At 42.9% G+C, this 19,941-nt stretch overlaps 1 protein-coding gene across 1 annotated transcript in view; it reads right to left on the bottom strand.

The window, feature by feature from the left end:
* CGNL1 (cingulin like 1) overlaps nt 1–19,941 on the bottom strand; it is a 214,923-nt gene that overhangs the window by 155,502 nt on the left and 39,480 nt on the right. Inside the window, exon 2 of the mRNA XM_063926164.1 lies at nt 10,786–12,379. Within this exon, the coding sequence (XP_063782234.1) occupies nt 10,786–12,360 (1,575 nt within the window). The 5' untranslated portion in view covers nt 12,361–12,379. The remainder of the gene's footprint in view (nt 1–10,785; nt 12,380–19,941) is intronic.

Raw genomic sequence — 19,941 nt, 5'->3', positions numbered from 1 at the left:
CTTAATTCCAGAATGTTTATGTGCAGACAAGCTTCCTGGCTTGACCATTTTCCCTGAAAGTTTCTCCCCTGTGTGACTGCTCCCCAGCCTCGGAGACTTGCATCTGTGGTCACCAGAATCCACTCCTGAATCCCGAACCTGCGTCCCTCCAGAAGGTGAGAACTGTGCAGCCACCACAGAAGGGAGATCCAGGTCCTGGAAGATAGGATTATTTTCCGGTGCATGTCCAGGTGAGACCCGGACCACTTGTCCAACAGGTCCCACTGAAACACCCTGGCATGGAACCTGCCAAACGGAATGGCCTCGTAGGCCGCCACCATCTTCCCCAGCAACCGAGTGCATTGAAGAACTGACACCTTTGCTGGTTTCAGAATCTGTTTTACCATGTTCTGTATCTCCAGAGCCTTTTTCCACTGGAAGAAAAACTCTCTGTAATTCTGTATCCAGAATCATACCCAGGAACGACAGCCATGTCGTCGGAACCAACTGTGATTTTGGCAAGTTTAGGAGCCAACCATGTTGTTGCAGAATCATCAGTGAGGGCGCAACATTTTTCATCAATTGCTCCTTGGATCTCACCTTTATGAGGAGATCGTCCAAGTACGGGATAATTATAATTCCCTGCTTGCGCAGGAGAACCATCATTTCCGCCATAACCTTGGTGAAAATCCTTGGTGCTGTGGACAGACCAAACGGTAACGTCTGAAATTGGTAATGACAATCCTGAACAGCAAACCTCAGGTATGCCTGATGTGGAGGATATATGGGAACGTGTAAGTAAGCATCCTTTATGTCGACCGACACCATAAAATCCCCCTCCTCCAGACTGGAGATCACTGCTCGGAGAGATTCCATCTTGAATTTTAATTTTTTCAGAAAAAAATTGAGGGATTTTAGGTTAAGAATCGGTCTGACTGAGCCATCCGGCTTCGGGACCACGAACAGGCGCGAATAAAAGCCTTCCCCCTGTTGTGACGGGGGAACTGTGACAATGACTTGATTTTGACACAGCTTTAGTATTGCAGCGCATACTACCTCCCTTTCTAGATGAGAAGCTGGCAAGGCCGATTTGAAAAATCGGTGAGGGGGCACGTCTTGAAACTCTAATTTGTACCCTTGAGTTACTACTTCTAATATCCAAGGATCCAGGTCCGAGTGCACCCAGACCCTTCTGAAGAGTTTGAGACGTGCCCCCACCGGTGCGGACTCCCGCAGAGGAGCCCCAGCGTCATGCGGTGGATTTGGTAGAAGCCGGAGAGGACTTCTGCTCTTGGGAACTTGCCACAGCCTGTGACCTTTTTCCCCTTCCTCTTCCTCTCGCAGCAAGGAAGGAGGAACCTCGTCCTTTTGTTAATTTATTGGGCCGAAAGGACTGCATCTGATAGTTGGGCGTTTTCTTCTGTTGTGCAGGAACATAAGGTAAAAATTACGACTTACCCGCGGTAGCCGTAGATACCAGGTCAATGAGGCCGTCACCAAATAAGACACTTCCGTTAAACGGTAAAGACTCCATCGCCTTCTTAGAGTCAGCATCAGCATTCCATTGATGAATCCACAATGCTCTCCTAGCTGAGACTGCCATGGCATTGGCCCTTGATCCCAAAAGGCCAATATCCCTTACAGCTTCTTTTAAATATGCTGCAGCATCCCTGATATGACCCAGAGTCAAAAGCACGCTATCCCTGTCTAGGGTATCTATCTCAGATGACAAGTTATCTGCCCACTTTTTAATAGCGCTACTCACCCATGCCAAAGCAAATAAACTACTGCTCAGACCTGTTAGCGCTTTTACTATCAAATAATTAACACCAAATCTATTGTGCCCCCCACCCCGTTTTGCACCCTGTTACTTGTACAGCAGTGTGGGAGGCCAGGCTCAGCGTCTCTGCAGCTTCTGTGAAGAGAAAATGGCGCTGGTCCGAGCTGCGAGGGCTAAGCCACGCCCCCTTCATGGCGCGCTTCAGTCCCGCTTAATTTTGCATATATATACTGGCGGGGGTCTGTAATTAGTGCCCAGGCACTTTATACACTTCTGCCAGTCATATTTTTGAGGATTTATGCTGCCCAGGGCGCCCCCCCCCCCCTGCGCCCTGCACCCTTCAGTGCCGTTCTGTATGTGGGAGCATGGCGCGCAGTGCGGGTGCTGCGCGGTACCTCAAAAGCAGTCTTCTACCGTCACTGAAGTCTTCTGATCTTCTTTTACTCACCCGGCTTCTGTCTTCTGGCTCTGCAAGGGGGGGGACGGTGCGGTTCCGGGAACGAGCAGCTAGGCGCACCAAGTGATCGGACCCTCTGGAGCTAATGGTGTCCAGTAGCCTAAGAAGCAAAGCCTTTGAACTCAGAGAAGTAGGTCTGCTTCTCTCCCCTCAGTCCCACGATGCAGGGAGCCTGTTGCCAGCAGTGCTCCCTGAAAATAATAAACCTAACAAAGTATTTTTTCTGAGAAACTCTGGAGAGCTGCTCAGTGTGCTCACTGGGCACAGAATCTAACTATATATATATATATATATATATATATATATCCGTGTGTTGCAGTAGGCACTCATGTATAACACATATAGCCGGGGTGCCCTCCTTGCAAGTATAGAATGTGGATGGCTTGTAGTAGTGGGAGACAACCCTCTACTCCCATGAGACAAACATGGCACTCCACGGACTTGAACAAATAGTGATGTTTAAAAGGTAAAAAAACAGCATGAAGAGTCCGACGTTTCAACACCGCGCAGGGTGTTTTTTCAAGGACGCATGGTGAGCAAACAGTGTGTAATAAACACTTACCTTAAATACTTTACACATGCCAGATAAGCCGAGAGGTATGGTATGCCGGCGGCCGGGCTCCCGGCGACCAGCATACCGGCACTAGAAGCCCGACCGCCGGCATACTGACAGCGTGCGAGCGCAAATGAGCCCCTCAGGGGCAAACGCAGGATTTGCACAAGGAGGTTTCCAAAGAGGGGTGGAGCCAACCACGGGGGTGGAGACTGAGGTGACCCACTATATGCTGGGTCTGTTAAACTAGTGTAGATAGATAGACTTACATTAGATAGATAGATAGACGCAGCGGTGCATATATAAATAAGCCAGCACAGGGTAATAAACGTGAGCTCCCGCTCCCCGTTACTTGTGTAGCGGGAAGGTGACAATATGATTCGGCTATCATCGCAGGCTATGGGAAACCGCTGCGGGAGGCTGCGCTATGCTGTGACGAGTACAGCAACGCCACACTATGCAGCCTCCCGCAGCAAGGATGTTAGAGGACACTTTTGTGTGTGTGTGTGTGTGTGTGTGTGTGTGTGTGTGTGTGTGTGTGTGGTGTGTGAATATATATATATATATATATATATATATATATATATACACACACAGTCACACACACACACACACATATATATATATATATATATATATATATATATGTATATATATATATATATATATATATATATATATATACATACAAATAGAGAATTCAGCACTCACCATAGCAAGCTCACTTGTCATCACAACATCAATAAATAAATGATGGGGGTTTAGTTAGTGAATTGGCCAATGCACGGAAGCCTGCATACCGCTCCACGGTACCCCACCTACATGCAGGTCCTACACTATCACAAAGCCTTAAGAATTAAAACCTGGCAACTGTATCACATAATATAACTGCAAATATGCCCACTAAGTTTAATGTATGCCTGCCACATATCTAGTGGCTTTTAATTTATTTGTTTGTATATTATGAGGTTAATCTTTGGTTAACTCTTATTAACCATGGTCACAGGCCTTTTCATGCACCCCTGTGTAATCTCAATTGTTCTAAACCTGTGTCAGCTGCTCCTTAGTAATTTACCGGCTGTGTCAGGTGACTAGTATGCCTTTAAAAGCCACTAGATATGTGGCAGGCATACATTAAACTTAGTGGGCATATTTGCAGTTATATTATGTGATACAGTTGCCAGGTTTTAATTCTTAAGGCTTTGTGATAGTGTAGGACCTGCATGTAGGTGGGGTACCGTGGAGCGGTATGCAGGCTTCCGTGCATTGGCCAATTCACTAACTAAACCCCCATCATTTATTTATTGATGTTGTGAGGACAAGTGAGCTTGCTATGGTGAGTGCTGAATTCTCTATTTGTATGTATTTGGGTAGGTGGCCATGGGCTGCATGCACCCCACCCTATGAGTGGTGAGGGCAGACACTGCACCTCGCTTCTGGGGTGGCGAGTGCTGTGGTTTTCTATATTTGTTTGTGTATATATATATATATATATATATATATATATATATTATTATTTTTTTACAGGAGGAGCTACAAACACAAGTACTGTGTTTTGAAACAATCTAAACTTGTAATACTTACAAGTGACTGAGCCTCCACCCAAGAATGGGATCTGGCACTCAGATAGAAAGCAGCAGCAAGTTGAGGGACTCAGGACTGAGACAGAGTTAAGGCTGCAGCAGCTGCAGTACCAAGATACACGGCAAACTTAGTGCACAGCCCGCGAATCGCGGGTCATTGGAAGGGGTGGGGCCTATTATCAGGGGCGGGGCTTAAATCGCGGGCCGCAGCGACGGCTCTTTTATCTGAAAAAAACCCATCTGGTCTGTCAGGGGGGGTTTCTGGGTACTCAGAAACCCCCCCTGCGTGCGCTAGTGCCCCTTGCGGGCTCGCTGCGCTCGCCACGCTGTTTATTCTCCCTCCAGGGGGGTCGTGGACCCACACGAGGGAGAAAAACTGTCGGTATGCCGGCTGTCAGGATTCCGGCGCCGGTATACTGTGTGCCGGGATCCAGACAGTCGGCAACCTGAAGACCACATGTATATGTATGTATATATATATATATATATATACATACATATACACACACACACACATTTTATATATATATATATATATATATATTTATATACACATACACACACACACACACTTGTGGTAGATGGGTGCACTTTCTTACAGCAGCCCAAATAGGAATACACCAGTCCCTCACTTCAGGTTGTAATTGGTGTCACTCTCTCTGCAAGCCAGCAGCATGCTCCCCAGGCCATGAGAGACTTCCTGTCCAGGATGACAGGCTTTTAACATACCTATGCAGGTGTTAGTAATGATTAGCCTTCTCTGAGGATAAAGCCCTAAAGACCTGGACTTGGCCTAATGGATGGAGCCCTTCCTCACTCTCCATCCATGACTCGAGGAACCCTTATCTGGCTTTAAAAGAAACTGAAACAGTTCTTACCAAGCCATTTACCAAAACGTTCCCAGAGACCCAACCTGCCAGTATAAGAAAGAATAAGACTCATTCCTAAAATCGGCATTGGATTGTTTAATAACAAAGAAATAAAGAACTTATTGATGATAGAATATCCAACAACACCTATCTTATACACAGTACCAAAGGTACACATGTACCTAATAAATCCACTGGGCAGGCCGATAAAATCAGCAAGAGGGTCCCTCTATCAGCATGTCTCAGTATACCGACAGCGGCATCCCGGCAGTGAGGCAGCAAGCTATGCTTGCCACAGGTTCTATACCCACTCGGTTGGTGGTGTGGACCGACCAACCGAGTGTAAATTATAGGGGGTGTTGGTATTCCGATTGCTGGCAATTTGTCAGCTGTCGGGATTCTGGCTTCGGGCTCCTGAATGCCATGATCCCTACAGCCACCATTATAACTATTCCCCCGTCTCAGTATATCTTGACAAACTATTACAACCTTGTGTACAACATGAAAGTACCTATTTAAAAGATACTACATCATTATTAAATGTATTGTGTACATTGCGAGCATTACCAGATGGTCTGATTTTGTGCACAGCTGATGTTAACAGTTTGCACACATGTATTTCACACAATGCAGGGTTAATGGCAGTTCACCAATAGATTACTAACAATCGTTACTATAATGTTCCAGTTATTAATATATTTATAGTTATTGCAGTTTGTATTACAACAAATAATTTTGACTTTAACAGAGAGCACTTTTTGCAATTAGCCAGGTGCGCTATTGGTTCTGCAGTCTCACGAGCTTTTGCAAACAGTTATATGTTTGCGGTTGTGAAAGAATTTTTTTTTTCACGAATCCAGAGATGTATAAAAATATGTTTGTGTATATAAGATAAATAGATGATTTGGGACAAAAGATCAGCTAAAGGAAGTCTTCCTTAATCACAACAAACAGGACATCCCGTGAACGTTACTTTTGATCTCCAAAAGAGTAATGTTAGTTATCTAGATATAACAATTAAAAAAATAGATTCAAAACTTGTTACAACTATTTTTCTAAACCTGGATACAGGTTAGGGCAGAGAAAGCTGTGCAGAAGTACAGAATCCACAGTGAGTCCAGTGCTTATGCCAGCTGAAGATGGTATCATTATCACTGGGCTACTGCGGTAATTTTTCACAATTTTTGTTTAGTCATTTCGGCCAGATTGCATTTCCCATTATAAGTATCCAAAAATAGCAAAAAGACAGCACACAGTACAGAAAACCTAAAAATAGCTTAGTGGTGCAGGGTCATGGCAATTGATATGAACACTCACTTTTCCCAAAATTATTTTATGTATGGGAAATGCAATCTTGCGGTGGGATGTAATGCAGTCCATAATCGCCGGAGGTGTGGGTTATCGGCCTATACGATTTTTTTAAAGGAACAATCACTCACAAGGGCAAAGCCATGCTTTGTAAGTTATTGTCCCTTTAAAAAAAAATCCAAGATCGGCTGGCAACCCACACCTCCGGTGATCTCAGACTGCATTACATCCCACCATCGGTTACTATACAGCTGCAGTCTGTGTGTGACTGCAGCTGTATTATCTGCATATTAAATGCTATGTTATACCCCTTTCAGACCGCGTATGGCGGGTCACACCCGGGAGCCTGACACAAGAGCACCCAGGGTGCGACCCGCCTCAGGCACCCTGCTGCCGCTGCATTCAGCCCTTCATATTACTGGATTGGTGACATCACCTGTGACGCAGCGGGGGTGGCGCTTGGAGATCACATGATCCCCAAGCGCCGCCCATACACAGAGAGTGAACGGGAAATGAGTCGCATCGACCCGGCTCCCGTTCACACCGCACAGCATGAGTTCAACCCTGCGCGCTACACGAATTGGAATACTGGGTCACTCAACACGGTATTTCAACCCTAGCACCTTTCAGACCGCACCTGAAAATGGGTTATGTGCGTTCATGTGCCCATAACCTGTTTTCATAGATGGCAGTCTGAAAGTGGTACTGTATTTACAGTGTTTTCCAGGAAAAACCTTCTGTCGCTCCATGTAATCCCAGACAGACTCGATGATGTTGAGATCAGGGCTCTGTGGGGGCCATATCATCACTTCCAGGACTCCAGGTTCTTTATGCTAAATATAGTTCTGTCTGGGATTACATGAAGAGACACAAGCATTTGAGCAAGCCTACATCCACAGAATATCTGTGGTTAGTTCTTCAAGACATTTGGAACAACCTCCCTGGCAAGTTCCTTCAAAAACTGTGTGCAAGTGTACCTAGAAGAACTGATGCTGTTTTGAAGGCAAAGGGTTGTGACGCCAAATATTGGTTTTTATTTAGGTTTCTCTTTTGTTCATTCACTTTGCATTTTGTTAATTGATAAAAATAAACTTAACACTACTATTTTTTAAAGCATTCTTACTTTGCAGGACTTTTTCCACACCTGCATACATTTTTGAGGATATGGTCATTAGGTCGACCACTATTGGTCGACATGCATTAGGTCGACATGGTCACTAGGTTGACATGAACAAGGTCGACATGGGAAAAGGTCGACGTGAATTTTTCAAATTTTTTCTTTCTTTAATTTTTTTTTTACTTTTTCATACTTTACCATCCACGTGGACTACGATTGGGAATAGTAACCTGTGCCAAGCGCCGTGGTAGCGGAGTGAGGCACCTTGCCCAAAGCATGGCGAACGAAGCGAGCCATGCGAGGGGAGATGGTGCACTAATTGGGGTTCCCCATCACTTTATGAAGAAAATGACACCAAAAAGACTGTGTGACCATGTTGACCTAGTGCATGTCAACCAATAGTGGTTGACCTAATAACTGTCGACCTAAGTGTGGTCAACCTAATGACCCATACCCAAATTTTTGCACAGTACTCTATTATGTGTATATATATATATATATATATATATATATATATATATATATATATATATACACACACACACACACATACACACATATACATACAGTATATATATATATATATATATATATATATACATACATACATACACACACACACACACACACACACACCTTATATATACTTTTATATATACAGTATATGTATATAACTATGTAAATTATGCCTTATCTTTTTAATTGTTAATGGGTAAATGTTGCAAGATCTTAAACACAATATTACAGTTTTCTACTGCAAGATTGATACTGCATCCATTCCCTATAGTAAAGTCAACAAATAATTATCCATGCATTTAAATGATGCTTCTACACATTATAGTGATTACAAAATCAATCAATGTTTTGCTTTTTGGGTTTTTTTTGCCAAAGGAAGATTAACTTTCATTAGATTAGTTTAAATTGCAGATATGCATAGAACCCTGTGGATCAGCAGCAGTTATGAGCCGGTTTCCATTAGCAGAGCCCTCCTGGCTTCTCGACAGGAATGGAGTCAGTCTTTCAGTGAAGGCCTGATCCTTGCAGTCACATATTGAGAACAAAGCACTGAAAGATACATTAACCCATTCAACATCCGCACATACCAAGCACTGAGTGAACGGATTCTAATGGGTGGAATTGTAGTCAGGAAATTCCTTCCCACTGCATACACACTCCCCACCCTCATGTGTACATAAAAATTGTACCAATAAGAGAGTGGACTGGCAATTAGTAATACTGGCTCAGAAGGGGCCATCCCCTCTGAAGGCCATGGTTTTGTCACAAGTGCCTTGCCTACATCAACAGGCCAGACTTCTAGAACAGGCTGTGATCATGTCACAAGGACCACACACAGCATATAAATCTTAACACGTGCAGTGGATAATACAAAAAAAAAAAAAGTTATAATTGTTTTAAATAAATATTATTACACATGCGCTGTTGAAAAACTGCAAAATAACTGAGGCAAGGCTTGCATCACAGTGCATGATGACAAAACAACCAAGAAGTCGGTAAAACTACCTCCTTATGGGGCACTCTGTGGGATATTACAAAATACAATAATATAGCTAAACTTTTGCTACAATATAACTATGAGTATAACTATTGAGTAACTAAATAAATAATAAATAAAATGAAGAGAAACGTTTGCAGCTAAATAGTCATCTAACTGCTTGTAATCCACTTTACTAGTTATTTCTATATCACAATATAATTACCTATAAACTGAACCTTGGTGAGTTGCATTGCAGTAGTCGGTTAGAGGGGGTACAGCAAGCAGATTACTGAGATTGACAAGGCATTTATTAAAATGATTGGGGTCACAGCAGTAACTCAGGATTTCTTTAAACGGCCAAGTTTATCAAAGTTCATTGTGAAAGGGAACTGTGAGGCTCATGATGTTATTGCCTGTTAGGTGGCCAAGCTTCAGTTGCTGGAAAGGAGCCATCTTGTCCTTGTGTTTTGTTCTCTGTTTAGTCTACTGAGCCAGGAAAACTTTTTTTTTAATGTATCTCAGAGCCCAAAAGGGGAACTGGGTAAAAAGGCACTTTTTTTTTGTATAATATGGCTGGGGAAAAAAACAGAGAGATGTCCAACACTTGTTATCCTTTATCCTCAAATTGTCCACAACGTGGATTGAAATACAAAAACATAAAATAATAAAACTGAACACAATATCTGCATTTGCCCAAGAGAATAAAAATAAAATCTTCCTAATCTTTCCTGACCTTTAACTGTTAACAAACTTTTCTCTGGATTAACGTACTACCTATGATATATGTTTATTAATGTCCGTAGCCATTATCCTTCAGTTTAGCTAGGAAACCTCCATTCCTTTCTCTAGTTTTGCACCAGATTTAAAAATCACTTTCCTTCAAATTGCAAAGAGTGACCTTGTCTACTCTGCAGAGACCTGATTTTGAACAGGATTTTAAATCAGTTTTTATAAGGGCCATGAATGCATTTGATGTCAAGCTAAATAGCTCCTTTCCAACAATCTAGCTAAGAAATTCCTCATAGTGAAGATCGTTCGCAGCCTTTATTATATGTACTGTAGCTTTCGTCCTTTGCATTCTCTCTTAAGTGATAAAACTTCCTTTTTGTGCACTGGTGCCAAAACAGTGCCCCGGATTATGGGTAAGAAGAGTGAGGCAGCTGCATTATGACCCATGCAAAGTTCCAAATCACGTGCGGTTTTGGCAAAACCACCACAAAAGAGGCTGATTTTTTTAGACACGGTTCTAGCAGGAAATACAGCATGTGGTTTGAGAAGAATAAAGTATTTAGAATAGTGTCAACATTACCATGTTAATTATGGGGTTAATAAACATTTATGAAGCACTAATATTAATATATTATTTGATTACAGAGCAGAATAAATGCATTATTTGGTTATGAAGTCAACATAAAGGTATATTTAGAATATCAAGGAAATTATTAGGGATATTTGATTATGGGAGCAACATAACAATATTGTTCGATTCGGATGCTGTCTTTTTTTTTCCTTTGAAGAAAACAATATTGGTATTGCATTATTCCCCATATATATTTTTGTGCTGTGTTGATTAACAACATTGAAGTAAAACTGCAGACATAAAATATGGTTTATTGCCTATTAAATGTAACCATTCGTACTAACCTGTGCACTTTGACCTGAAGCATGCGTGTTAGAAGTAACCTTCCTATTCCCCTGGTCAGATGATAGAGTAATGCAGCTCTGTAACTTTAGAGAAGACTTCATTGTTTTAATGTCCACACTTCTCTTGCTTTGGCTTGGCAGTGTGGCAGAATCTGTTTCATCAAATGAGGTAACCCTGTTATTTTTTGTGTCTTTGTGATACTGCAGAGAACTGTAGTTTTGCCGCTGGACACTTTCTGGTGGTGAAGCTTGGATGGCAAGGCTTTCAGTGGTGTTTTGTCTCTTGAAGGGTAGTTTATAGTTTTGCGTGTGTGGTTTCTGCTGGCAGATCTTTGATGGTTTTAATAAGTGTTCATTTGACTTCCCTAAATTTCTGCTAAACTCATTTAAATAATCTGTATTACCTTGAAGACCGAATGGTAGCGCACTGTCAACACTTCTCGCCCTCTTTCTATCTTCTGGGTTAATTCTATTCCGTCTGGCTGATCTGCCTCTTTTTTGCACAGGGACATTTGTATCAAATTTTTCTATCAATTCATCCACTCCAGGAATGCACCCAGTGTCAATATCGCGACCGGTCCCAGGTATAAAAGGAATATACCTCCGATTTTCATGCCGGTTTACATTATCAGCATAAAGAGCATCTTCTTGTTCCTCTAGCCAGAATTTATGTAAAGACTGACACGAGGTTGCCGTGGTCGATGAACCGGATGACCTACGTGACCGAGAGCTCTCCAGAACTGGTCCTGCAGAATCCTGTCTTCTGAACTGAAGAACATCTGGTCTGGCCTTTCTGGACTCTGCAAGAACTGTAGAATTGCTACTATATGGGGATCCATTACTGGATGAAAAAGACTCGGAAGTATAATTCTCACTAGTATTGCTTAAAATACTGCTATTGTCCATCGGAGATTTGTATTGGTCTTCTTTCTTGGCAGACATATCCTTATTATCAGATTTTACTGAATCCACCAAATTTTTGCTTACATTTCTGACAAAAGGATCTTTTTGGAAAGATCTTGAAAGCTTGTAATCTTTCTTATTCTCTTGTTCAGTAACAGTTACACCTATACTATTTGTAGAGGAATAATAATGGTCTGCGTTCAAACCATGTTCATTTGGATCATATGGTTTCAAAAGCTCAGGATTTCTTTGAAAATGAAACAGATTTGTTTTTAGGGATCCTTCTTTATTGTCAGAGGGACCATTCACAGAACATATAGAGTTTACTTTATTTGATGTTTTACATGTTTGTTTATATGGATTTTCTGGAAAATCATCTGGGAAATCATCATCCTTTAGAGAATTTTGTTTGTTCTTTGAATTCAGTACTGATTTGCTGACAGAAAGATGATCTGTTTCAGGTGCAGGAATATTATTCGGTAAGCATCCTTCTTTATTATTTAAGACAACAAACGGATGTCCATCTATTCCCTGGACCCTGATGCTTACACCATAGGTGCCCTCTTTAACATTTTGTGAATTTCTTAGTTTTCTTTTTTTTTCATCAGTGTGTCGGATGAGAACCCCACGATCTTGCTGTGTGTATTTTACGCCATCAAAATGGGGATCCATTACAGTGAATTAGCACCAGCTGAAAAAATAAATACATTGGCAAATTAAGAGTCTTTTATCTACTTGTATGTACAAAAACAAGCAAGCAGGGTTGAGGGAAAAAAAACCTTAAAAAAAACAAAAGAAATAAACCTTTTTTGTTTTTGTTTTTTAAACCGGTTGTTTTGGTTTAAACCATTTTTTTAAGCATGAAAGTTTTAATAACAAAAATGGAATCCTGCTTATTACTGTCTATTAATACTGTGGAACATTGCTGTGTATTAGAAAACTTGATCATGTTTTAATGCTTTCTAACATTGACAATCCAAAGTTATTAGGCTTTGATATGATTTATTTTACATCTTTCAATAAAACCATTTTTTTTTACTGCTCATCATTCCTATTACATCTGAATATGCCCCAACACCAAAGTCCTTGTTTCTCTTTGTTGTTTGTGTTTGACTATGCATCTGAATTGGATCTGGGCAGGAACCAGGCAGTTGAAATACCAGTGCCGGAATCCAACCCGCCTGGATACCGGACCTCTGTTTTCCGGGCCGCCAGAGAGGTAAGCAATGGGTGTGTGTGTGTCAGGTTTAGGCTGCGTGGGGAGGGTTATGGTTAGGCTGCACAGAGGGGGGGGGGGGGTTAGGTTTTCGGCACCACCGGGGAGGGATGCGGTTAAGCTGCGGTGGAGAGGTTGGTTTAGGCTGCAGTAAGGGAAAGTTAACATACTTACCTGACTGGGATTCTAACCATTGGGATGCCGTGGTCGGTATATTGACTGCTGGCATTTCAACTCCAGACCATCTGAATATATGTAGACAGATTTCATTAAACATATTAAAACATACATAGTATATCCAGATAAATGAAATTGAAAATAAAAATAACAAATTATTGTTTAGCATTAGTCCTACTTATGACTTAAAATAATAAAATAAATCTGAATAATAATAATAATAATAATACAAATAGAAAGTGCAAAAGCACTTTTCACAGAACCACACACACACACACGATGTGAAGTATTAGCACTGGGCATGTGGATGGCGTTAAACATTTTGAATAAAAACACTATTTTTTTTTAAGAAGTCACGGTGTCCTGCCCTGCGTCACAGCATGATGAAAAACCCAGAGTGTTTTAAAGAAAAGAAAAAAAAAACAACCTTGCAAGGAAGTAAATAAATAAATAAATAAATAAATATACCTCTGAAACTGGTTGTTATTTTTGTACTGGCTCTTCATCTGTGCCCACTATTACATCACCCCAATTTATATACAATCGAAATAAAATACTACTATTCTACTACAATACTAACTATGGGAAGCAGTTACAATACCGCTAGTCAGGATAACGACGGTCACAGTGCTGATGCCGGAATCTTGACTAGTCGTGAAATGCCGCCTCCGGAACACCGGCACCACAGGCTATTCTCCCTCTGTGGGTTTCCACGACATCCATAGAGGGAGACTATAACCTGTGGTGAGCCACCATGCCCACAAGGGGCTTCCTAGCTTTCGCACCACTGCCGGCATACTGGTGGCCGGGATGCCGCTGTCTGTATACTGACGGACGGCATCCCGGCCGCCGGTATTTCATACTGAACCCCTATCTACAAAGGATGGCCTATGACTTGACTTTTCAACCTGTAGCCCTCCAGCTGCGTGGAACTACATATCCCAGCATGCTCTTCCAAAGTGTTAGCATACCTTATTAGCAAAACTGTGGCAGTGCATGGTGGGATGTGCAGTTCCACAGAAGCTAGAGTGCCACAGGTTAAAGACCCATGGCCTATGAGTTACCTTCACTCAGTTGTAATGATGATGATGCCAGATACAGCATTTCTAAATTAGAGCAATCAGTGTTTTTTAACACCACTTGCAATGCAATAGAAGTGAATATTATTTCTGGGTCCAGCCCTTTAAAAGGTTAAGAACAGTGTGAAAATTCATGCCAAAGCCTGGAGTATCAGTATCAATGTTGGTTGTTTGACTAATATGGATTTAAAAATATAAATAAATCAGAATCCTTATGTGAATGTGGATTTCATTCTATTATTACAAGGTAAATGGATCTCAAAGTGATTCCCTAAAGTTCTGTATACTGTATAGTTACTATCCCAACTCTAGTATTTCAAGCAGTGTTGGAACTAGCAAAAATGCAGTGGTGGTACCACTACAGCTCCAGAGGAGAAGGTGTCTGATAATGTCAGGACCTCTTCACCCATATGCCACAAGGCCACTTTGGAGTGGACAGTAAAAGCCTCTTCTGTGCATACATGGGACCTGCAGAGCTGGGGCCTAGGATGATAGTACATCACCAGTCTATTACCCAAGTTTTCTGCCAAGACAACTTCCAGCCCTGTTTCCAACTACTAACTTTTGCCTACATTTTCTATAAGATATTGTATAAACTAATGGCATAACCTACTGATGCAACAGCCCACATGTAAATCTGTCTGGGACCAACGCCAGGTCCTCAATTCCTCAGCGCCTTCTCCTCTAGGCTATAGAGCTGGTGCTGTGATATATCTACCAGTGTTCTCTTGTTGTATTATCTCTACATTCTGTGTTAGTAGTGAGTAACCAGCAAATGGGACGAGTGTATAAGTCCTGCTAATTAACTGGTGGTTGCTGGATAATTTTATAGCCCTTGGTCCAGTGTCCAGCTCTGCTGTGTTAATTAATTAATCCATCTGTGATTGTTGCTTTCATATACAATTCCTAGCCTGCTGCCTTAATGTTTGGTATTTATCTGTTGATGTTTATGCAGTCTCACTCACCATCTTGTGTACAATGCTGTCCAAAACATAACCTGTTGGTGGTATTTGAGGACTGGAGTTGAGAAGCACTGTTGTAGGTTCATGAGTCAATGTCCCTTTATGTAAAGTTTCCCAGTCCAAACCTAGTCATCATATCTATGTAGGTTAGTTCCTGCACTGAGATTCCATTCACCCTCAGCTGCTAATCAGCGATTCACTGATGATATTTACAGTACACCACACTGTGTTTACTTCAGAGTAGAGTATAAGCCTGATGCTTATTATCCAATAATGGAGATAAGAATGCATTTGGCATCAGCAAATCTAAAGGGAAATACACACTGGGCGATTTTGAGCTGAAAGCAGCTCACTTTTGGTGTTTTGAGCTGCTTTCAGCTCAAACCGCCCAGTGTGTAAGCCCTGGCAATGGCAATGAGCGCTGATGCGCGCTCCCGCTTCATCACCGGCGGCCACCGTTCATCTGCTGGTATTACCAGTAGATTAACGGCAGGGTGAACAGCTTTCCATAGCGTCCTGCTATGGAAAGCCGTTCACACCCGCTGACATCGCTGGGCAGGTGGGAAAAGCGCTCAGTGTGAAAACTACTTGTAAAATCCTAATACATTTTAATATTAAAGAGGTTACTCAATGTATTTCTAGCAATGTACTAAATCTTGACACTAGGATCCTTATTCCAAAAAATACACCATTGGCACCAAGTCATTAAGTCGCAGGATTATGCACCACATTCAAGCTACTGTAAAAAAGTTGTAAAAATATAGAGGGATCCCGAACACAGACAATCTCGACAGTCGGCATGCTGACTAAAATGGATTATTCCCACTCGTGGGTGTCCATGACACCCATAGAGTGGGAATAGAACCTGTGGTGAGCATAGCAGCTTGGCAAGCGAAGAGAGCCTGCAAGGGGCTTTGTTGCGCTCGCCCCCCACCACCGGCATTCTGAGGCCGAGATACCGGCATCAGGATGCTGACCACTGGGATCCCGGACACCGGTGACACATACTCAACCCGATATAGAGATAGATAGATTGCATGTATTTTTGGAGAAATTCCAGCGATTACAAAGTCATCCTTGTCGTCACATTTTCCTCAAAGGGCTCTTAAAATTTACGGACCGAAAACATCTGACATGCCTGTCTATTCATTGGGGTTTTCTATAATGGGTGTAGGACAGACTTAACACTGAGCCTCACAGTGGAACTCCCTACGTATTCTGCCTCTGGCGCCATCTTTCGGGTGAGAGCCTTTGTGGCACATGTCATCTTCCGGAAAATATCACTGGAAATATGGTAACCTCTGCAGAGAAGGGGTGCCCTTATGCACATGCCCCCGAACCCCCAAAGCCTCTGATTCTATGCATCCAGACAGTACAGCAGTACAACTGTAGGACAGTATCAAAAAAGGGGGAAAAAAATAAAAGTTCCCGATTCACTTTTACTATCCCATGTTAGCATAGTGAATAAAGTAGCCAGTCGTCAATGCAAACAGTGTAAAGTTCATCTTTACATTCCAGCCTCGAAATAAAATCCAAATATGTGTATGCCAAACAGACTATAAACTCACAGTCTAGCATTAAACATTTACAGAATCTCACTGCATTGGAATCCAGCTTAAGAATGCTCTTTAAATTTTACATTTTAGTGGAATGTATGGGTGTGTCTACATCCTTTAACTAGATTATATGTTCACTATGCAAGCAAATTCATTCTTTTGGGAGTCAAAGCATGGTTTCACTCTTGGCAAGGAGCAATTCATAGTATTTTCGGGAACAGCCCTTGTTCAGGGTTTGTCTGTAACATGTAAAGAACTCATCAAGTTTTTCCAATTGTGAAATCTCCATCCTGTATGCATGCCAATGTGTAGGCTACCTCCACTGTGTGTGGGTGGCAGGTAAGCAGGAAATACTGAAAAATGCACAAACATTCAACGTTCATGCCAAAAGAGGACCTCTCACATGTAGTATACAAAAGGAATTGTACAGTATATATTGAGATGAAGAGAGCTTATTTAAGAGACTATGGGGGTTATTTCAAGTTGATCGCAGCAGGATTTTTTTTTAGCAGTTTGGCAAAACCATGTGCACTGCAGGGGAGGCAGATATAACATGTGCAGAGAGAGTTAGATTTGGGTGGGTTATTTTGTTTCTGTGCAGGGTAAATACTGGCTGCTTTATTTTTTACACTGTAATTTAGATTGCAGATTGAACACACCACACCCAAATCTAACTCTCTCTGCACATGTTATATCTGCCTCCCCTGCAGTGCACATGGTTTTGCCCAACTGCTAAAAAAAAATCCTGCTGCGATCAACTCAGAATTACCCCCCTATGTACATCAGATACTTATTCTTTTCTTGGGGGAAAATTGAGGAAATGTTCTGTTTAACAGAAGGGAAATGGAAAGTGCTTTCTAAATTATACCCCTTTCACACCAGCACCTCTGAACATGGGTTATTGGCACATGAACGCGCATAACCTGTGTACATGTGCGGTATGAAAGGGTACCGGGGTTGAAATACCGGGTCCTTTGACCCGGTATTTCAACCCTGCTCTTGACCAGGGTTGAACCCGTGTTCAACCCGTCTCACTGTGCGGTGTGAACGGGAGCCGGGTCAATGCGCCCCGTCTCCCGTTCACTCTCAATGTACAGGCGGCGCTTGGAGATCATGTGATCTCTAGCGCCGCCCTCGCCGCATCAATATGCCAGGCTGCTGACTGCGGTATGCAAGACGTCTTACCCAGGAATGTTACTGCATGATCCCGGGACCGTATTCCCTGCATTTTTGGTATGAAAGAGGTATTAAACAGCAAAAAAGTTGAAGCTATCCTATTAAATCATACTCACCTACTGTCCTGGATCTCTGGGAGACTCCTATATGTCAGGGAGTGTCCCTGGACTCCAGAGAGAGTAGATTAGACTCCCACTCTTACCAAGTGGGCAAGCCATAGATTTGAGGACACATTTTGCAATGAACTGCGCCATAGAGGTCCCGCCCCTCCAATGCAACAAATTGTGTCAGTGTACAGCAGAGGGAGACAGGATTCACTGCATGTTCCTCCTTGGCCCCTCCCTCAAAAATCTCCCAGGGGGTACGTTTACTGAAATCAGTGCTCTCGCTTTCTTGCTCCCGTTTCTACTTATCAAACAATCGCGTATAGTCATTGGGCAGCATTGGTTAGTTTGTTGCCCTCAGAGTAACCCTATTGTCACACAGCATAGCCACAGGAAGTAAGATGCCAGAGCCACTGTACCTTTGTATGGGATAGCAGTCCATACTTACCTACTTTGCTGCCTCCTCCTGCGGGAGGAGGCAGCGTTGTAGGTGTATGGGGGCGTGGCCGGCAGCAGGACGGGCGGTACGGAGGGGTGGCCGGCAGCAGGATGGGCGGTCCAGGGGCGTTTCATCAGGGTCGAGTCATCGTGACTCCAACCCCCGCTGTGCTGTGCCGAGAAACGAGGCGCTGCATAGCGGGGGGCGGAGCTACGATGACGCAATTCAGCGCGAATCGAGTCATCGGACCCCCTCGGGCCGCCCACTTGTTCTCTGCTGCGGGCGGCAGAGGGGGAAAGCGGGAGGCTTGCCCACCTTTCCGGGGGGCCGGGAGGGTCACCCGATTTTCGTGAGCCTCCCGGCCATTCCGGGAGGGTAGGCAAGTATGTAGCAGTCTCTGGCTGAGAGATGCCCCGAAAACGTCACACCTGCATTTTTGCCACTCTCCATAACTGCTCCCAAATGGTGCCTGACTGTCAATCATTTTGCAAATAAATCTTCTCTGCGACCACTGTTGCAAGTCCTTCGTAGCACATGTGCAGTGCGAATCATACTTATGCGCCAACTGCTTACAGTGTACACAGGAAGGTTGTGGGCTACGACCAATGGGCCTAATTCAGAGTTGATTGCAGCACTAAATTTGTTAGCAGTTGGGCAAAACCATGTGTACTGTAGGTGGGGGGGGGGGGGGCAGATATAACGTGCAAAGAGAGTTAGATTTGGGTGGGGTGTGCTCAAACTGAAATCTAAATTGCAGTGTAAAAATAAAGCAGCCAGTATTTACCCTGCACAGAAACAAAATAACCCACCCAAATCTAACTCACGTTATAACTGCTCCCCCCCCCCCCCCTGCAGTGCACATGGTTTTGCCCATTTGTTAACACATTTGCTGCTACGATCAGGGGGATCCGGTCTGAAGATCGACACTGTCTAGGTCGACAATGTTTAGGTCGACCACTAATGGTCGACAGTCACTAGGTCGACATGTTGTAGGTCAAAAGGTCGACATGACTTTTAAAAATAAATAAATATTTTTTTGAACTTTTTCATACTTAACGATCCACGTGGACAACGATTGGAACGGTAATCTGTGCCGAGCGAAGCGGTAGCGGAGTGAGCTTTGCTCGTTATGCAAGGGGACACGGTGCACTAATTGGACTTCCCGGTCACTGTACGGAGAAAATTACATTAAAAAAAAAACAACAACAACCTCCTGTCGACCTTTTGAACTGTTGACCTAGACCATGTCGACCTAGAACCCCTGTTGACTTTCCAACGCTGTCGACCTATAGTGGTCGACTGAAACACTGTCGACCTAGAACCTGTCGATGCAATAATCCACACCCACGATCAGGTCTGAATTACAGTAGGCCCAATATCCGAAGCACTCGGGAGGCACTGACGTCCTCTAATGATTTCTTAGGCTGCTTCTACTGTGTCTACGTAACGTACATTTATTAGTCAACAAGTTTGGAAATATAGTTACATATTTATTGTCACAAAAAAAGAAATTATTTAAGTTAGCATACCTCCCACCAATAGTA

This window comes from Pseudophryne corroboree, chromosome 6 (genome assembly GCF_028390025.1).
Source record: "Pseudophryne corroboree isolate aPseCor3 chromosome 6, aPseCor3.hap2, whole genome shotgun sequence".
Lineage (NCBI taxonomy): Eukaryota > Metazoa > Chordata > Amphibia > Anura > Myobatrachidae > Pseudophryne > Pseudophryne corroboree.
This window is presented reverse-complemented; position numbering and strand designations above follow the sequence as displayed.